Source organism: Centropristis striata, chromosome 4 (genome assembly GCF_030273125.1).
Source record: "Centropristis striata isolate RG_2023a ecotype Rhode Island chromosome 4, C.striata_1.0, whole genome shotgun sequence".
Taxonomy (NCBI): Eukaryota; Metazoa; Chordata; class Actinopteri; order Perciformes; family Serranidae; genus Centropristis; species Centropristis striata.
The window spans coordinates 19,260,134-19,280,804 of NC_081520.1; the positions used below are offsets into that span (position 1 = coordinate 19,260,134).

A 20,671-nucleotide genomic window follows, 5' to 3' on the forward strand; every position below is an offset into this window, starting at 1 on the left:
TGAAGTGATTAGGCCACAGGAAGCTGGAGCTGACACGCTGACACTAGGCCCCCGACCACATCCTGCCCCAACATCCACCCACACCGCACGACACCCAGTCACCGTGGAGACCACAGGGCTGATTTACATCTTCTGATATGGTTTCAGAGGACGGACCGGACCAGCAGAGGATGCAGGTCAAGAACAAACCAGATCATTGGGGGGAAAGGGAAGAAAAGGCTTGTTTTATTGTTTCCCTGTGTCATGGTGTGGTGGCAGATATAAACAGGAAAAAGCAAGGCAGGCTGCCAATTTACAGCCTATTAAGTGTAAGTGGGAAAACTACTGCAGGTGCTTTCTTTGGCTGCTGTGAGACAAAGACCAAGAGATCTGTGGTGGTGTTTGGTATGGGGTCATCCCTATGTTCCCTGTTTTTCGAAAAAAGGTCCTATGTTCCCTGTTTTTCAAAAAAAGGTCCTATGTTCCCTGTTTTTCCCGAAAAAGGTCCTATGTTCCCCGTTTTCCCCAAAAAAGGTCATATATTCCCTGTTTTTCCCAAAAAAGGTCCTATGTTCCCCGTTTTTCCCCCAAAAAGGTCCCATGTTTCCCGCTTTTCCCAAAAAAGGTCATATATTCTCTGTTTTTCCCAAAAAAGGTCCTATGTTTCCCGTTTTTTTCCCAAAAAAGGTCCTATGTTCCGCTTTTCTCCAAAAAAAGGTCATATATTCCCTGTTTTTCCCAAAAAAGGCTCCTATGTTTCCGGTTTTCCTCAAAAATGGTCCTATGTTCCCCGTTTTTCACAAAAAAGGACATATATTCCCTGTTTTTCCCCAAAAAGGTCCTATGTTCCCAGTTTTTCCCTAAAAAGGTTATAATTAAAAAATATTTTATAATGTAAATAATATAAAAAATAAATAGCACATTATAGAAAAATATTAATATAAAAGATCAAATTAAAATTTGATAAATATATAAAATTATTAAAAACATGTAGATCTTAAATAAGTGCTACAGGATTTAAAACACAAAATTATTTGTGATCAATAAGAAATTGAACCAACGACGTATTGTTAGTAAATGTAAGTGCTTAAAAAGAGTGAATAAAAATAAGTAAGTGCCATAAAACCCTTTAGATAAAGTATATACAATAAAACCACACCTATTAATGAAAAGAAAACAAATTCACATTATTTAAGTAAAAGTTAATAGTTGTCTTCTCTAAAAAATAAAGAGAAAATATACACAAATGTGGTTTTCTCTAATAGATCCAGTCCTTTAGCTTAGCATTTAGCATGAAGAGATGCCATACAATGCAATACAATAGTGGCAGTTTGAGTTGAGGGGACTGAGATAAAAACGTTCAGGAAAGAGCACTACTGCCCTCTGGTGTCTGGGGGTAGAAAGGGCAGAACATGAGAGAGAAGATGGAAATTGCACTTGATTTAATCTGGATTTGAGAGAAACTTTATGAAATCAAAAGTAGGATGAAGATGTGGATTTCATTTAGTGACTCGCCCACTCACTGTAAAGAATAAATTGCTTTATTGGCGCCTTAAATCAACAGCAGAAAGGTTTCACAGTACACTGGGTTTCTTATATTTACACATGAGAATATATACAAATATAGTTTGCATTCCTGATTATATATTCATACCATCTAAGCATTAAAATAAACTGCATTTGCAATTTTTTTTTGGATTAAATTAGGCACATTTTGCCACAGAAACATTCCAGATTCTTTGATGAGCACTCAGTGAATCTAAACTTGTGTCTAACTGTTATTTGTTCTCTCTCTCCGTCTCTGTCGCCCTCACACTCTCCTGCACCAATCACAAAACGTTTTTTTTTTTTAAGTAGTGATAGCTCTCTGTTTGACTCCCGTCTCCGGTGAAAGTGTTTCATTTCACTAATGCAGAAGTGAAACCGTCTCACTGAATCCTCTGGGGGCCGTGGGAATAATCAAAACACTGCCAGAGCCAGCGAGGAATACTAACTCCAGTTAAGAACAAAGGAAATGGAAATCAATGGCAGGATATGCAGATTTTTTTGACAGCTCGACACGCAAATAATCTTTTGGGAGTTTGCCCTCTGTTGCCTTTGCCAGGTTAAAATAACAACCGAGCAGGGGAATAAAACATGCAGTGTGTTGTAGAAAGGGCACAGCATTACACCTACTTAGTTTTGTGTGAAGGTGTTCCAAAACAATCAATAAAGAATGTGCTGCATTGCAAGCAAGGCTGAAGCGCCCGAGGCATGGTCATATCTATAAGTGCACAGCTACCAAACTCAGGAATTCATTTAAAGCTGTATTATTTAGAAACTGCACTTTTATTTATACGCAGTTGTATTTGTCAGTTTGTCGACACTTGAGGAGTTTGAGGAAAGTCTCCATCTTGTGGGCGTCCTTCTTGAAGCAGCTGAGTAAAGTGTAGTCTCTCATCACAGACTCCAGCATCTCCGGCTGCACGTCGTACTGGAACAGGCCCTGGTCGCTGTGGTTGGACGTCAGCATGCCCTCGTCCAGCATCTGCAAAAACATCACAATATAAAACTGTATTCCCTCATCCAGCATCTGCACAGCAACACAAAAACACCACAGTAATAATAATACATTCGGTTTTTATAGCGCTCTTAAAAGCAACTCAAAGTCGCTTAAACAGCGATAACAGAGAATTTCAGGGTTCGTACGAGAAAATGTTTGAATCTAAATGTTTAAATACATTTCCAAGGTTTAAAAAGTGCTTGGATTTTGGATAAATGCTATTCCATGGATATTTTTTCCTATTGGTTTGTTCCAAGTCACGTGACTTTCAAGGTCCCGGCGGTCAGAACAAAAAACATGGCGGACAGTTCTCTCATTTTTTGTGAAAAAAATCAATATTTTGACTTAAATGACAAATAAAAATGGATTTTGATCACATTTCTAGCGAGAAATATGTTTTATTTTCTAAATATTCCCTCAGTGAATGTACATAATCACTTTGTATGTTGTAATAGCCACGGGATATGACTGTCATTAACTTGCAAATCCGTGTCAGTTTCACGGAAATTTGAGTGATTCCGTGGCTATTCCACGGATTCCTGTGAGACCAGGTTGGCTGTTGGTATGGTTCAGTGAAATCTCCCCCTTTTAGTATGTAACTACTCATCAAAAACATGCAATTTACAACAGGTGTAAGATACTGGAAAAGCTTGAAAATGGACCTTGAAAGTCCTTGAAAAATGCTTGAATTTGACCACTGCTAAAGTGTACAAACCCTGGAATTTAGACACACAAACACAAAATGCAGAAAAAAACAAAAACTAAACAGAGAGACATGATGAGTTCAGGTCTTGTGAGCTATTTTGAAAAGGTTTTGAGTTGATTTTTGAAGGTTTGGAGTGAGTTTTAACCCTCTGGATTCTCCAAAAGCTCCAAATCCAGACTTCTTCATGACATCCAGACTAGAAAACAAAGTAGCGTGGAGCCCTTCAGTAATTTTGTGTCTTTTTTTAAAATTCATTTTACATATTTTTTCAGTAATTTTGTGTCTTTTTTAGTCATTATCCAGCCTTTTTTTTTTTTTTAGTAATTTTGTGTCTTTTTCTATTCATTTAACATCCTTTTTTAGTAATTTTGTGTCTTTTTAAAAAAATCATTTTACATCCTTTTTTGGTAATTTTGTGTCTTTTTTAAAAATTCATTTTTCATCCTTTTTGGTAATTTTGTGTCGTTTGTTCCAAACATGCTGCCAGTGAATTTTACAGTAGAGTAATTTATGTGAAAAAAAAAAATAAAAATGTAATAAATACCAAAGATTTCAAAGTGAAAGAGGGACTTCCAGTTTGTTTACAAGTCTTTTTCTTTATACTAGTGGTTCGGTTTCTAAAGTGATCCAGAATAAGACTTGACCCACCTTCTTGATGAGGACCACCACCCCCTGCTCCAGACTGATCAGTTTCTCAGAGACCCACTTGGTCTTGTTGAGCAGCATGTCAGGAGCTGCGTCGTAGCGGTCCAGAGAGGTCTGCAGGTAGACCAGAGGCTCGATCCAGGACTGGACCAGCATCAGGACCGAGTGCAGCAGCCATTTGTCCTGCAGGGCAAACGTGTTGACACAGTCTCAACACAGGGTTTCTATGAGTTCTCACAAAAATCAAATCAAGTAGTTTTCCCCAAAAAAGTCCTATGTTCTCCGTTTTTCCCCAGAGGAGAATAAAAGGTGTAAAAATGGAGTAAAATTTACAATTAAAAAAACATTTTATAGTGTAAATAATATAAAAAATAAATAGGACATAATAGACAAATATTAATATAAAAGATCAAATAAAATGTTGATAAATATATAAAATTATTAAAATCAAATCAAATAGCCTTTATTGTCATTATATAGGCAACTATACAACTAAATAGAGAGTGAACTGATTCTCTATTCATGTCTCAGAGGAAACTTTTGTGTCTTTATTCTGCAGCAGCCTTCATAGTTACTGTAATATATAGACTTTAAGACACATGCTCTCTATCACCATAGGTTTCAATTTTTGGTAGGAGCCACTTCATCAAGATGGCCGATCGGAGATGGCACCCATATAAAGTCTATGAGAACCAATACATCTTCCAAGCCACTCAGAAGGTCAATCTTGGTGTCAAAATATACATTTTCTGGGTCAAAGAATCATTTAAAGCTGTTGAGAATATCACCAGATGATTATTTGATCAAATAGATGTGTTCATTTTCACCCAGACTGATAGGCAACTCGCTTCAAGTGCTGCAGCAGGGAATCTAATAAAATTATGTAAATACATGGCCAAAATGAACATATCTATTTGATCATCTAGTGATATTCTCAGCAGCTTTAATTTATTCTTTGACCCAGAAAATGTATATTTTGACACTAAGATTGACCTTCTGAGTGGCTTGGAAGATATATTGGTTCTCATAGATTTTATATGGCTGTCATCTCCGATCCGCAATCTTGATGAAGTGGCTCCTATCAAAAATTGAAACCTATAGTGATAGAGAGCATGTGGAAAACATTTGGTGCTTTTGTCCGACGTGTCCCCTTTTTTCCCAAATCTGGTCCTAAGCCCCCGGACTATTAATATTATAATATTATTATAATAGTAATGAACAGACCAATAGACTCAATAACAGCAGGACTTTTGATCAGCATTAAGCAGAAGGCTGAAATGTCCTGGGTGAAACCGTTAAACTCCCCTCAGCAGAGCAGACTCTAGACTTTAGACTTTAGACGGTAAAGGAAGTGAAAATGACCACCGTACAAACGGCCATTAAACTGCCGAGGAGGCAATATTTCAGCAGAAAGGGCAGAGGATAAATTATTATCATAAAGAAGAGCCCTGCAGTATATACACACTTTCAAAGATCACATCTGCTATTATGGTGATGACATAACTTTCAACCAGCACTCCTTAAATATATTGCTTTAGTCACAGTGTATGTATATATATATATATAAAGATGGTAGAAGGAAGGAAGGAAGGAAGGAAGGAAGGAAGGAAAGAAGGAAGGAAAGAAGGAAAGAAGGAAGGAAGGAAGGAAAAATGCAAGGGAAGAAGGAAGAAAAGAAGGAAGGAAGGTAGGAAACACGGAAGGAAGGAAGGAAGGACAGAAGGACAGAAGGAAGGAAGGAAGGAAAGGTGCAAGGGAGGAAGGAAGAAAAGAAGGAAGGAAGGAAGGTAGGAAACACGGAAGGAAGGAAGGAAGGAAGGAAAGATGCAAGAGGGAGGAAGGAAGAAAAGAAGGAAGGAAGGTAGGAAAGGCGGAAGGAAGGAAGGAAAGGCAGAAGGAAGGAAGGAAGGAAAGATGGAAGGGAGGAAGGAAGGAAGGAAGGAAAGACCGATGGATAAAGTTGAAAAAGTCGCCCATAAAGTTGGAATAAAACATGTTGTACCTCTTTCCATGTAATGATTGTGACAATGTGATTTATTCTGGACAGATAAAATGTGTATCTTATCCAAACTTTATTAATCAATCTCTTCTAAACATATCTCAATGAAAATGAAACCATAACTAACAGAGGATTGTGTCTGAAAACTAAATTATTATGACTTTATGGGCAACCATGTATAAAACAATCTGAGTGGGTCCATTCTGCAGAACGAGTACTTTTACTTTTGATACTTTAAGTACATTTTGATGCTGATACTTTTGTACTTTTACTTCAGTAAGTTTTGAATGCAGGACTTTTACTGTAGTGGAGCAATTTCACAGTGTGTATTTGTACTTTTACAGCAGTAAAGGATCTGAATACTTCTTCCACCACTGGTCAATATCCATATATTTAGATATATACATACATAAAGTATATATCTATGGGCTTTTAGGATCTTTTAAATGAATTAATGCTAACTAGGAATCATTCATCAGCTGACAGGCTGAGCTTCACCTGCAGACGTTTAGTGTTGTTCTTATTAATAAAATAAAGCCTGAGCTCTGAGCTCCACAGCAGACCTGAACATGTACACAGTCACACATTCACACCAGCTAAAAGCCTGCACACACTCATACACACACTCAGAATGATTCACTCAGATCCACACAGACACACAAACCACTGATTCTGTATCTGCTCAGACAAGGAAAGATCCTCACATGTTCACACTCTGTGGCTCATAAAGCAGAGGAACAGATGAATATCAAACCCTGACAGCAGGAGGATCCATGGACTCACAGATATCTGCTGGATCTCACTCTTGGAGCTGGGGATGGGGAGAGCTTTAGTGATGCAGGCGTAGCCCACCTGGTTCCTCTGGAACTGCAGAGGGAACGGGATGAACATCTGCTCCTGTGTGACATAAAAATATAGAGATAGGAATATAAAAGCACCAATGGATACAGGCACACACACACACACACATGTATATATGTGTTACAGTGTTTCTTTTTTTTTTTTTTTGGCCCACCACCACACCCCCACTGTTGGAGGAGAACTTTATGTTTATTTACATAACCAGAAAAAGTCAAACAATTTAAACAGAAAATAAGGTAGATAATCAGAAAAAAAAGTAGATATATACACTGCAAAAAAGGTGTTTAAAAACCAGATAAAACAGTAAATCTGAGGGAAATGATCTTGCTGCATGGACAGATAATTTACCTTGACAAGATTTATTAAATTAAGATTATTAAATCTAGAAATAAGCATGTTGAACACTTAAAATAAGAAATTAACTCTTAAAACAAGATAAATTATCTAACACTTCTAAATCTAAATTTTTTTTTATCTTGATAAGAACCAAATAATCATCAGGTCACTCTGCTCGGGCCAGTTCATCACTGCTGGCAGCTTTAATTTATCTCTTTTATACATTTTTTGTCTTTTTTTGTCATTTTTTGACCATTTTTTTGAAGATGTAAAAAGACACAAAATGACCAAAAAATGACACAAAAAAGACACAAAGAGACCACAAAAAGACAAAAAAGACACAAAAAGACGTAAAAAGACATACAAAGACAAAAAAAAACACCCCAAAAAAACTCGCCAAAAAAAGACACAAAAAGTTTTTTTTTATCTTGGTAAGAAACACATAATTGCCATTTCATCACTGCTGGCACCTTTAATTCATCTTGTTTTAAGAGTTAATTTCTTATTTTAAGCGTTCAACATGCTTATTTCTAGATTTAATAATCTTAATTTAAGAAATCTTGTCAAGGTAAATTATCTGTCCATGCAGCAAGATCATTTCCCTCAGATTTACTGTTTTATCTGGTTTTTAGACTAAACACCTTTTTTGTTTAAGTTCTGTGGAATTGGGATCAGGCATTTGTAGGTGAATTTTTGACTAAATGTAGACATATCCCATTCAATAAAACTAAAAGTTTTATTGAATGGGATATGTTGTGATTAATTGATGCTGACATTTTTTCCATTGAGATTTCATTTGACATTTGAATGGACTCTGTCTTTGCCCTCTGGACTGTCTGTGTATGTAGATATTAGCTAGATTGCATCAATAAAGAAAGAAAAGCTTGTTGTTTGGTTTTGTTTTCAGTTAATTCCCTCTCATATCTAGACCAGGAGGTGATCTGTTTGTTCTTGGATTGTGTTCAAATGTTTGGACTCTGGCCCTAACCTTTAGAAACGCTTCCTTAAAAACACTTGAGTGTATTTTTCTTACTGATTTTCTCAGAGGAACATAATTACAAGAAGACATAAAAAGAGCCAACTGGAGTCGGAGCCACTGGAGACGCAGCAGAGACTCATTTTGTTCTCGTCTGTAGACCTCATGCAGCGTACTCTCACTAACAAGTCCTACATCATCCCATTTCAAAGACAGTTTTGGAGTGAGGAGGGACTCAACAGGCTGCAGAACCTGTGCTCTCACTGCTGCAGTATATCATTATCACATTGGTATTACTCCCTCTTCAATAAAACATCTCTGGCTCAGAAGAGAGAGAGAGAAGATTACTTTGAAGGCTGGCAGCGAGGCGATCATCATGTCAGAATCAAAAGCAAATAACACACAGCATCTAACAGAAAGAGGCAGAGCTTTTGGTCCAGCAGATTGTGGAAAAAGGCCAACACAAAGTCCTTTTGCTCTCGTTGTAGAACTCATTCCAAGTGTTGCTAGACTAGAAAAAACTCCTAACAGCTTGGGAAATGTTGGGCTCGCTGCTGTAACTAATGACAACGTCTGTTTAATTACCTTGACGTGTGAGAAAACATCATTCTGCTGCTCAGTTTCATGATGTTTTATTGATTTCTACATTAACTCTATGGAGTTTTGGGCTATTTAGTCCATATTTTAATCCTTTCCATCCTGCCTGTATACACCACTTAAAACATGTTTAAATGCCATGTTGGTATATTTTATTTTCACCTATATGACCTGATAATAATTTATTTTTTATTCTGACTGACTGGATCAACATTTAGAACCAAAAAGAAACAAAGAAAAACCAACATAAATGTGATCTTGTGATTGTGTGTGATCCTGTCATCAACTCTTGTTTTTATTCTAGTGGGACTCTATTTGATTTGGCTCTTGTGTGTTTAGAGGGACAATATTGGTCATTTTGTCTCTTTTTTTTTTGTCATTTTGTGTCTTTTTTGGTCATTTTGTGTCTTTTGTTGTGTCTTTTTTAGTCATTTTGTGTCTTCTTCTGTTTTTTTGTTCATTTTGTCTTCTCATTTTGTGTCTTTTTTGGTCATTTTGTGTCTTTTTTGGTCAATTTGTGTCTTTTTAAAATAATTTTGTGTGTTTTTTTAGTCATTTTGTGTCTTCTTCTGTTTTTTTTTTTTTGGTCATTTTGTCTTCTCATTTTGTGTGTTTTTTTCATAATTTTGTGTCATTTTGTGTTTTTTTGTGTCTTTTTTAGTCCTTTAGTCCAACATAAAATGTGATTTTGAATCTTTTTTTAAAACTTTCAAAACACTATCATGCTCAATAAAGAATTTTAAATGTTGCAAATGTGAACAAAGGTGTCAAATCTAACATATCCATTGGGTTCCATCCAGTTCTATCATTTGATACTAAATATATTTGAGCTTGTCTCCAGTTTTACTTGGTACATCATCATCAAACTGAAACTGGCCTCATGGAGTTTACAGCCAGAACTTTAGAGGTAAATTTACAGTAGGGCTCCACGCTGCTTTGTTTTCTAGTCTGGATGGAGTCAACAAGTCTGGATTATTTGGAGATTTTGGACACTCCACAGGGTTAAAAGTTCTGCCTCATCTTCAGCTATTATTATATAAAGATTAAGGGACTGAGATCTGCCTTTAATGTTGATGTTCTTTAATAAGGAATCTTTGTGAATTGAGACTAAAAGGTGTAGTTCAAAGGTCAAAGAAGAATTCCTAGATGTCTTCATCTGTTTTTAAACATCATGTCGAGGGTCAGACAGAAACGAATCAGTCTCTATCACAGGAACACATTTCTGGTTATCTTTTCTTTTACGGGAAATAAATGTCAGATCAGTCGACACTTTTGTCAGCTAATAATTATGGGTCTATTATAAATATATGTAATATAATCATATATTCTTCTTTTAGATCTCAGCTCTGCTTTTGATACCGTGGATCACTTGATTTGACTTGACAGGCTTGAGAAATGGGACTCAGCCCTAGAATGGTTCTTTAAAGTCTTACTCTCAAACAAAATCTTCTCACTTATCTTAGGAAATGCTTCATCATCTGTGGGCCCTTTAACATACATGTGGTGTCCCCCAGGGCTCTATCCTTAGCCCATGGGTCTCAGACTCGCGGCCCGCGGGCCAATTGTGGCCCTCATGACGATATTTTGTGGCCCCCACCTTGATATGAAAGTTTAATGTGAATTTTATATGAATGGCACTTTACTGTGTTGTGTGTGGAAGGTCCCTTTAATTACTATTTTTGGTCATTTTGTGTCTTTTTTTGGTCATTTTCTGTCTTTTTAAAAATAATTTTGTGTCTTTATTTGGTCATTTTGTTTCTTCTTTAAGTAATTTAGGTTTTTTCTGTCATTGTGTGTCCTTTTTTGTCATTTTGTGCTTTTTTGGGTCATTTTGTGTCTTTTTAAAATAATTTTGTGTGTTTTTCTGGTCATTGTGTGCCTTTTTTTTGTAATTTTTTAAAAAAAATTTTTCTGTCATTTTGTGTCTTTTTTGGTCATTTTGATACTGCCTCCAGCGGCCACCAGGGGCCGGTATTTCAAAATTTGTAATCCGGATCAGGATAATCCGGATAACGAAATCCTCCTTTTCTCAGTCATGGATCAAGGTGATCCTGCTGACTTTATCTGAGTATTTCAAAACATTGGCAGAGTGGATCACCGTGACGTCCATGTGGGCGGATCTGGATTTCCAAATCTTGTCGTGTCTCCGACTCTGGGATCGAAACATGGCGGACTACCTGACGAAAGGAGCAGGGAGCACCACTTTCACGTCAAAAGTGTAAGTTAACAGTCATCTAATGTGTAGCGGTTTTAAGACCATACGAACGCCAACCAACATATCATGCTAGCCAACTTCTTGAATTGTCACCTAATTAAAACCAGGCCGCAGCGATCTCTAATTGAGACGCGACCGTGCTAACGGTAGCTAACTCCGCTTCATTGACTTGTGTGTTAAGTAGCTAGCGAGGTAGCTGCTTTGTTGATTAATTTTAGTCTATGGTTTAACTTATAAGGAACTAATCGGACGTACATCATACCTTAACTCTTTAAACTAACACCAACTTGTTCAGAGTTTATTAGCGTTACATTATTGGCAACACGGCAGACTTAAAAAAAAATCTGCTCCATGTGTACAGAGCAGGCTGCTGCAGTACTTAGGAAACGTAACGTTACACGGTATTAACTATACGGGTCATTTAGAAGTGTCAGAATGCTCCAGTAATGCTGGTGATGATGTCATGCTTTGTGTACGTAAAGATATACTCATACACCTTCTCTTTCTTACTTTCAGAGTCACTCAGCCATGGACCTCTCAGCTATTAAGGACAACCGGGTCTCTATGAGTGATGGAAATCCTTGGAAACACTTTAACTGTATTGATCCATTCAATGTTATTGGATTCTGAATAAAGTTATTGAAACTGCTTGAAATTGTAATTGCATTACTTTCATGCTATATAGCTTGGTCAGTGACACAATAAGAAACATTTTTCATCCTAATTTGTCTCCCTTATATAGAAGACTCTCACTAAACATAATTATGGTCATTTATAGCAAAATATAATCTGATTTGATGAAGTAGAATAATCAGTTTGTACACAAACACCTTACTGCATGTTTTAAAAATCACATTCAAGCTATTTCCAAACATTTTAAAGGTACATTTTTAAGTTTGACAGAATTTGTCTTCAATAATCAGAAGCATGAAAATATACCTTGAAAGTGCTTCAATGTGCTGCATGATATATTTACAGCAATTTCAGAAAGCGGGGTCAAATATTTTACTATGCTTTAAATTTCTTTCAATTAGGCTACTTTAATTATTAAAAGTAAAACACTAACACTTGATTAAGTGAAATGAACATCTTGACTAAAAATATCTAGGAGAAGTGGAGCTGAGACTTTGTCAATCTAAGTGAAATCCACCTCTGAGGTGGGATCAGGATGATCCTGAAATTTTGGTACCAAGTTGATCCAGATATCTGCCTTGAGTTTTGAAATACCCAAATCCAGCCTTTTATCTGGATTCAAGGGAGGATTGGATTACCGGAGCGGAATCCTGATCTTCAGGATCAGGGTTATCTGGATCCGTGTTTGAAATACCCAGTTTTCAGATCAGATCTAGATTTAATCCTATCCGACCAGGATAATCCTATCTGATCACTTTTGAAATACCGGCCCCAGGTAATTTATGTTTGAGACCCCTGCCCCATGTAAATTAATTCTGTTTTTGTCACAATATTCAAGTGTAACTGCTATTCAATCAGAATATTTATTTTTATTATTTATTTATCTATTTATTATTATTTATTTATTTTATTTTATTTCATTTTATTATTGTTTTTTCAATTAAATCAAAATTAAATTAAATTAAATTAATCAGATCAGGTTACCATATAGATGTGAAAAATAGCAAAAAATATACAAAATTAAATATGAAATCTTTTTTTAGGCTAAATGTTTGCCTTTATAGTACAGCAGAGCCTCTGGATGGAGTGGTGGTTCTCTGGATATACTTGCAGATATATTTTTGCAGATATACTTGTGTTTGGTGGTTCTCTGGATATATTTGAAGATGTATTTTTCAGATACTATATATGTGTGTGACTCACGAAGAGGGAGCAGGACTCCTCGGAGACGCGGTAGATGAGCTCGGCGTGCTGGATGATTCGGTCCAGGAGTTTCTCCTGGGAGATGGAGGGGCAGCGGCTCAGGCTGCCCTGCTCCTCCTTACAGTCCAGAGGGAGGCAGGAGGAGAAGAGGGAGGGCCAGAGGAGCAGCGCCCAGACGCCCTGCTGCACCACTGAGACCAGACACACAACCAGAAACACAGAAATACACAGGAAAACATCCATTCAGTTACATATATAATATAAATTATCCACTAAATAAACAGAGGTCAGAAGTACACATGCAGGACATTTTATTAGTTACATATATAAAATAAATTATCAACTAAATAAACAGAATAGAGTTGCAACAGCCCCAATAAGTTTATTAAGTCATAAAACCAGATAGATGAAATAGATTTCATATCAACCAAAAATATTTACGTATGAAAAAAGTTGGAAAAGAGGAAAAAGGACAATTTCACTATCATTTTAGTTAGTTTTAGTTAGTTTTGTAACCACAAAATACAGTTTCAGTTAGTTATCATTTTTAAAAAAAACTCTGGTTTTTATTTTTATTTCAGTTAAGGAAAATGTTTTTTCAGTTCTAGTTTTTATTATTTCGTTAGTTTTGGTTATCTATAATAACTTTGGTTGATAAAGTGTGATGCGTTACCTGTCATCATCATGTTCATCCTGTCAGTTGTCTTCAAGTCGTTTCTAGTCTTTCTGTCATGCTGACTCGCTTTATAAAGCGGAGCAGGACATGCATTTATGAAAAGCTCCTTTTAGACTGACGCAAGTTCTGGTAAAAAGATCCTGCTCTTCCACAATCACATGCATTTCTTTTCTTATGCAGAAAACCAAGACTTCATCAGGAATAAAGGCCTGGTAACACTTTATATTAGGGAATTATTAAGTAGTTATTAATGCCTTATTCTGCATGGCCTTATTATACAACCAGTAAGACATTAACTAAGCTTTGCTTTACTTTGTATGGACTTTATAATCTCTATAGCGGTGAAGGAAACCATGGAAACAGCAAATAGTAGACTAACATTGTGAGCCACTTTGTAGAGTAATGATTGACAAACAATCTACCAATCATCATCAAAAGGAGCCACCAGTCACGTCAAAGGTCTGGAGAAGGTGTTTGCTATTTGCCGTTTTCCATGGTTTCCTTCACCGCTATGTAGAGATTATAAAGTCCAAACAAAGGTTATTATAGTTAACGGAAACTAGAATTGCCAAAACATTTTCGTTAACTGAAATAAAAATAAAAACAAGAGTTATAAAAAAAAGGATAACTAACTGAAACTGTATTTTGTGGTTCCAAAACTAACTAAAATTATAGTGAAAATGTCCTTTGTTTTCGTCTTTGTCAACTTTTTTCATCCGTAAACCTTTTTGGGTGATATGAAATCTATTTCATCCATCTGGTTTTATGACTTAATAAACTTATTGGGGCTGAGATGGATCAGACAAAGGAAATAAAGGAAACATTTATTGTGACCTTATTGAATCTGGCACCCAACAAATACCCCATTACAAAAAAACTACAACTAAAAAAATCTAAACTAAAACTAATAACAACTAAACTAAAACGAAAGCATTTTCCCAAAAAATAAAAACTAATTAAAACTAGCAAACTCACTCTAAAAACTCATTAAAACTAACTGAATTTGAAAACAAAAATTGACAACGAAATTAAAACTAAAACTAATGAAAAATCCCAAACTATTATAACCTTGGTAGAGATTATAAAGTCCATACAAAGTAAAGCATATTAAGATCATAACTAATTTACAACTACTTCCTTACATACTACAAATAATCAATAATTCTGAGGTTATTGAGGTAAAACTCTTAGTTAATGTCTTACTGGTTGTATAATAAGGCCATGCAGAATAAGGCATTAATAACTACTGAATGACTCATTAACCCTGTGGAGTCTCCAAATAATCCAGACTTGTTGACTCCATCCAGACTAGAAAACAAAGCAGTGTGGAGCCCTACTGTAAATTTACCTCTAAAGTTCTGGCTGTAAACTCCATGAGGCCAGTTTCAGTTTGATGATGATATACCAAGTAAAACTGGAGACAAGCTCAAATATATTTAGTATAAAATGATAGAACTGGATGGAACCCTCTTATATGTTAGATGTGACACCTTTGTTCACATTTGACACATTTAATATTCTTTATTGAGCATGATAGTGTTTTGGAAGTAAAAAAAAAATTCAAAATCACATTTTATGTTGGACTAAAGGACTAAAAAGAGACACAAAATGACTAAAAAAAGACACAAAATGACTAAAAAAAGGAACAAAAAGACACAAAATGACTAAAAAAGGACACAAAAAGACACAAAATGACTAAAAAAGGAACAAAAAGACACAAAATGACTAAAAAAGGACACAAAAAGACACAAAATGACTAAAAAAGGAACAAAAAGACACAAAATGACTAAAAAATAAGAAAAGTAACTCAAGTGTTTTTAAGGAAGCGTTTCTAAAGGTTAGGGCCAGAGTCCAAACATTTGAACACAATCCAAGAACAAACAGATCACCTCCTGGTCTAGATATGAGAGGGAATTAACTGAAAACAAAACCAAACAACAACCTTTTCTTTCTTTATTGATGCAATCTAGCTAATATCTACATACACAGACAGTCCAGAGGGCAAAGACAGAGTCCATTCAAATGTCAAATGAAATCTCAATGGAAAAAATGTCAGCATCAATTAATCACAACATATCCCATTCAATAAAACTTTTAGTTTTATTGAATGGGATATGTCTACATTTAGTCAAAAATTCACCTACAAATGCCTGATCCCAATTCCACAGAACTAAAACAAAAAAAGTGTTTAGTCTAAAAACCAGATAAAACAGTAAATCTGAGGGAAATGATCTTGCTGCATGGACAGATAATTTACCTTGACAAGATTTCTTATAATTATAAAGTAAAGTAACAAACTGTTTTCTTGAAATGTGGAATCTGTAAATAAATCCAAATCAATGTTTTTATTCCACCCAGCATCCAATAATCCAAGAATAAAGACTGAGACTGATTATTTATTAAACAAAAGCTGTTAAAAAAAAGGAACGGGGCTGAGAAATGCCTCCTTTCAGCCGAGGGAAGTAATGTAGATTTAAACATGCATGACAGAGAAGAACCATGCAGAATAAGGCATTAATAACTACTTAATAATGACTCATTAAGAGACAATATGTTACTTATTTAGATGCTAATAAGCAAATAATTAATGTTGTGTTCCCTAATCTAAAGGCCTGAATTATAATTTCCTCTGATATAAAGAAACAAACTGTTTTCTTCTAAATATATCTAGAAATATGAAATCTGTATCAGCTAAAGAAATCCAAATCAATGTTTTTAATCCACCCAGCATCCAATAATCCAAGAATGAAGACTGAGACTGATTAGATTTATCAAACAAAAGCTTTTAAAAAAAGAAACGGGGCTGAGAAATGCCTCCTTTCAGCCGAGGGAAGTAATGTAGATTTAAACATGCATGACAGAGAAGAACAAGTGTGAGAGACAGAAGAAAGACGAGGCTGAATGAACGAACGGGATCCAGAAATCACTGGGATCTAACAAAACCTCTTAAATCTTCTTCTCTGTTTTATTTTGACATCCATATTCCATTGTGCTGAGAAACACCACGGGGTGTGAGAGAGAGCAGCTCTGCTCTGGTTTCCAGTTGTCATAGAAAGAAGCACATGTTAAGTTGTAATCCTGCCTGAAACAGACAGCGCTCAACGCTCCATTTTTCACTGCACTGCTTATTTTATCTGTCCTTGTGAAAGACTAATCAAATTGGAAGATTACCAGGGATGAGTTGTCTGGAAATAAATCTGCCCATTTATTTTGGATGCAAATTACAGGACATTTCTGCCTCGCACACAGGAAAATTGAATCGAATTGTCTATTATTGTGCAGTATAAACCTAAATCATGTAATAAAACAATTAGAATAAATCAGCATACTAAAGAGGCTATCTTTAAATGAGGATTTTCCAAGAGGAGAGGGACAAGATTCAAGGAGCTGCAGCTCAAATGTTTATTTCCTCAGCATGTTTAAGGATGAGCTGAAGCCTCGGAGGGATCAGAGATGACGGCTGACGGGTGTCGTGTTCCCGACATGACGTGACAAAGATCCGTCCGTCCTCCAGACACCTGCAACACCTTTACATATGGAACTATGTCTCACTTCTTCTACTCCTACACCTTTTCCTTCTCCTTCTCCTTGGTTCAGCACGTCATTACAGAAAAACATCTTGTTTTCTACAATGTGCAAAAAAGGTGTGTTTAAAAAAAAAAAACGACACAAAATGACCAAAAAATACACAAAATGAACAGAAAATACACAGAATTACCAAAAAAGACACGAAATGACATAAAAAACTAAATTGCTTAAAGAAGAAACAAAATGACCAGAAAAAGACACAGAATTACCAAAAAGACACAAAATTATTAAAAAATTACGCAAAATTATTTAAAAAAGACACATAATTACCAAAAAAACAAGAAAAAAAACCAAGATAAAAACACTAAATCTGAGGGAAATGATGAAATTAATTTATTGCAAAGATATAGAATATAAAAACAGTCCGGTCACTTTAGACCATGTTGTGCATCAAAGGGTTAAAATAAGAAATGAACTCTTAAATCAAAATAAATTATCTAACACTTCTAAATCTAAAGTTTTTTTTTATCTTGGTAAGAACCAAATAATCATCAGGTCACTCTGCTCGGGCCAGTTCATCACTGCTGGCAGCTTTAATTTATCTGGTTTTAGGAGTTAATTTCTTATTTTAAGTGTTCAACATGCTTATTTCTAGATTTAATAATCTTAATTTAAGAAATCTCGTCAAGGTAAATTATCTGTCCATGCAGCAAGATCATTTCCCTCAGATTTACTGTTTTATCTGGTTTTTAGACTAAAAACCTTTTTTGCAGAGAACACTCTTTATGTGAAATCCTTTTAAGTTTACAGGGAATTTAAGAGAACTGAAAATACAAAACATCCCAATTAAAGCGACTCAAGTTGTGAGGATATTTTGGTTTACTCTAATCTGATTTGGATATTGGCCAAAAAGGTATTTGTAGAGTCTTTGTAGAACAACCTTATACAGGTTTAACCTCATTTCTTGGAGAGATAATTAACACAGATTCAAGCATGTTTTGTGCTAATGGAGGCATAAAAATAAACCTAAACTAGATGGTGTCTGCTGTTGCAAGGATTCTAATGTTGGAGAGTGAATGGATGTCCATCTAGAGCAGGGGCCTCAAACTCAAATTACCTTGGGGCCACTGAGGCAGTATCAAAATTACCAAAAAAAGACACAAAATGACAGAAAAAAAACTACATTTCCTAAAAAAGACACAAAATTACCCCAAAAAGACACAAAATGACCAAAAAAAGACACAAAATTACCCAAAAAAGACACAAAATTACTAAAAAAACAAGAAAAAAAACCCAAGATAAAAACACTATATCTGTGGGATCTTGCTGCATGGACAGATTAATTTTATTAATTTAAATTATTATTAAAAAAGACACAAAATTACCAAAAAAAGACACATCATACATATCATATCATATTATTTTATATCATGTTAGTAGGAATAATTGCACCAATTGTACAATTATTAATATTGTTATTATTATTATTTTATTCATCATTATTATTGTATGTATCTTTTTTATTGTATTTATATATTTAAATGTGCAACAATTTTCTCTGTGCTCTGCCTCAGAATGAATGAGTTGTAGAGCTCCACCCGCTGAGGCCCCCAGGTGGACACATCAAACACACCTGAGACATGAACAGGTGCATGCTGGGAGAGGCACATAGCGACACACCAAACTTTGACGTGCACGAGGATCCACGCGGACATTTCAGCATTTACTCGGGAACTTTTACCTTCACAGAGTTTTGTGACTTTTTCTTGTTTGTGACAACAACAACAACAACAACAACGACTGCAGAGACGCTTTGACTCGACACACGTGGATAATTTGAGGAGCGCAGTGGGACAGTGATGGAGGACACTGGGACAGTGATGGAGGACAGTGGGACAGTGGGACAGTGATGGAGGACACTGGGACAGTGATGGAGGACACTGGGACAGTGGGAGTCAGGTTGGACTGCTGATGTTTGAGGAGGAGCAGGCAGAGAGTTGGACCAGAGTTGGATCAGACCGAGGAGGACAGACAGTCTTGTGTATGAACTGCGCTGCTTCATGAAGTTTCTGCTGCTTTCTGCTGGTTTTTGATTGTTTCTACTGGTTTATGCAGGTTTTGATGGTCTCTGCTGGTATCTGCTGGTTTCTGCAGGTTTCTGCTGGTTTCTGCTGGTTTCTGCTGGTTTTTGCTGCTTTCTGCAGGTTTCTGCTGGTTTTTGATGGTTTCTACTGGTTTATGCAGGTTTCGATGGTCTCTGCTGGTATCTGCTGGTTTCTGCAGGTTTCTGCTGCTTTCTGCTGCTTTCTGCTGCTTTCTGCAGGTTTCTGCCGGTTTTTGATGGTTTCTGCTGGTTTCTTCTCTTTTACACTGGTTTCTGCTGGTTTCTGCAGGTCTTTGATGGTCTCTGCTGGTATCTGCTGGTTTCTGGTTTTTGCTGCATTCTGCAGGTTTCTGTTGGTTTCTGCTGCTTTCTGTAGGTTTCTGCAGGTTTCTGCTGTTTTTGCAGGTTTCTGCAGGGTTCTGCTGGTTTCTTTTGGTTTCTGTTGGTTTTTGCTGCTTTCTGCTGGTTTTTGCTAGTATCTGCTGGTATCTGCTGCTTTCTGCAGGTTTCTGCTGGTTTCTGCTGGTTTCTGCTAGTTTCTGCTGATTTCTGCTGTTTTTTGCTGTTTTTGCTGCTTTCTGCTGGTTTTTGCTGGTTTTGCTGGTTTCTGCTGCTTTCTGCTAGTTTCTGCTGATTTCTGCTGTTTTTTGCTGTTTTTGCTGCTTTCTGCTGGTTTTTGCTGGTTTTTGCTGGTTTTGCTGGTTTCTGCTGGTTTCTGCTGGTTTTTGCTGGTTTTGCTGCTTTCTGCTGCTGTGGAGGTTTTTTTGTATGAATCTGTTTGTGTGTGTGCTCTGTTAATTTGTTATTCTGTGGCTGATTGTAATTTATCCTTATTTATTCTTGCATGGATATCTATTTATTAATTTGCTGCTGTATTGATATTTTTGTATAGGACTGGTTGGCTAATTGATAATTAAATGAATTTGCTGGCTGAGTTCTGTCTGTCTAGGGGAAGGTTATTGTTTATTATTTCGTGTATATGTTGGCATGTTGATGCACACTTTAGTTTGTTACCTGCAGAAACTTTTTACTAAACCTATATGGTTACATTTTAACTCATCTACTTTGAACTTTTATCCAAGTGTGTTTTTACATATGTAACTAGTGAATATTTTGACTCCAGTAAGGCAGACTCAAGGCTGCACAGCTGCCAAGTCTAAACTGGATTTCACTGTTGGTTTGTCCATAAAGGCTCATTATAGTGTTTGCATATTGACATTTAACCCTCAGAGCAGGTTCATCGCATTTTACACACTTTTCATTCTTTATTTGTTAATAGTTCTGGCTATGTTCATGATTTTTTTTTTTTTTTGCAAGATTGTGTATTATTATTGTCTCTTGTTATTTCCAGCTCAACTCCTGCAGAAAGGCTGAAATACACCGAGGACAAACAATAGTTACTCTTCAGGTTGAGACATTGGAACACATTAAAAATGCTGTTTATTATCTCACTTATGTTAAAGCAAAATACAATATAATGAATAATAATGCATGCATTTTATTAAATATTTGTGTCAATCTGGGCTTTGGCCTTGGAATTAATGTATTTTACATTTTTTATTTTTCCACCAGATTGCATCATTTTAATCATATTCAGCATGTAGAGAAAAAAACATGTGATTCATACACACAACCCACACACACAAGCATGTACTGATCAAATAAATCACA

At 36.0% G+C, this 20,671-nt stretch overlaps 1 protein-coding gene across 1 annotated transcript; it reads right to left on the reverse strand.

Annotated features, from left to right (window-relative positions):
- Positions 1 to 2,274: 2,274 nt before the first annotated feature.
- Positions 2,275 to 13,051, reverse strand: smtla (somatolactin alpha). The gene is made up of 4 exons (XM_059331234.1): positions 12,693 to 13,051; positions 6,655 to 6,768; positions 3,876 to 4,055; positions 2,275 to 2,506 (listed from the first exon to the last, which is right to left on the reverse strand). Exons 1-4 carry the CDS (start codon positions 12,933 to 12,935, stop codon positions 2,312 to 2,314), a joined length of 732 nt encoding a protein of 243 aa, XP_059187217.1. The 5' UTR covers positions 12,936 to 13,051; the 3' UTR covers positions 2,275 to 2,311.
- Between the last annotated feature and the right edge of the window lie 7,620 nt (positions 13,052 to 20,671).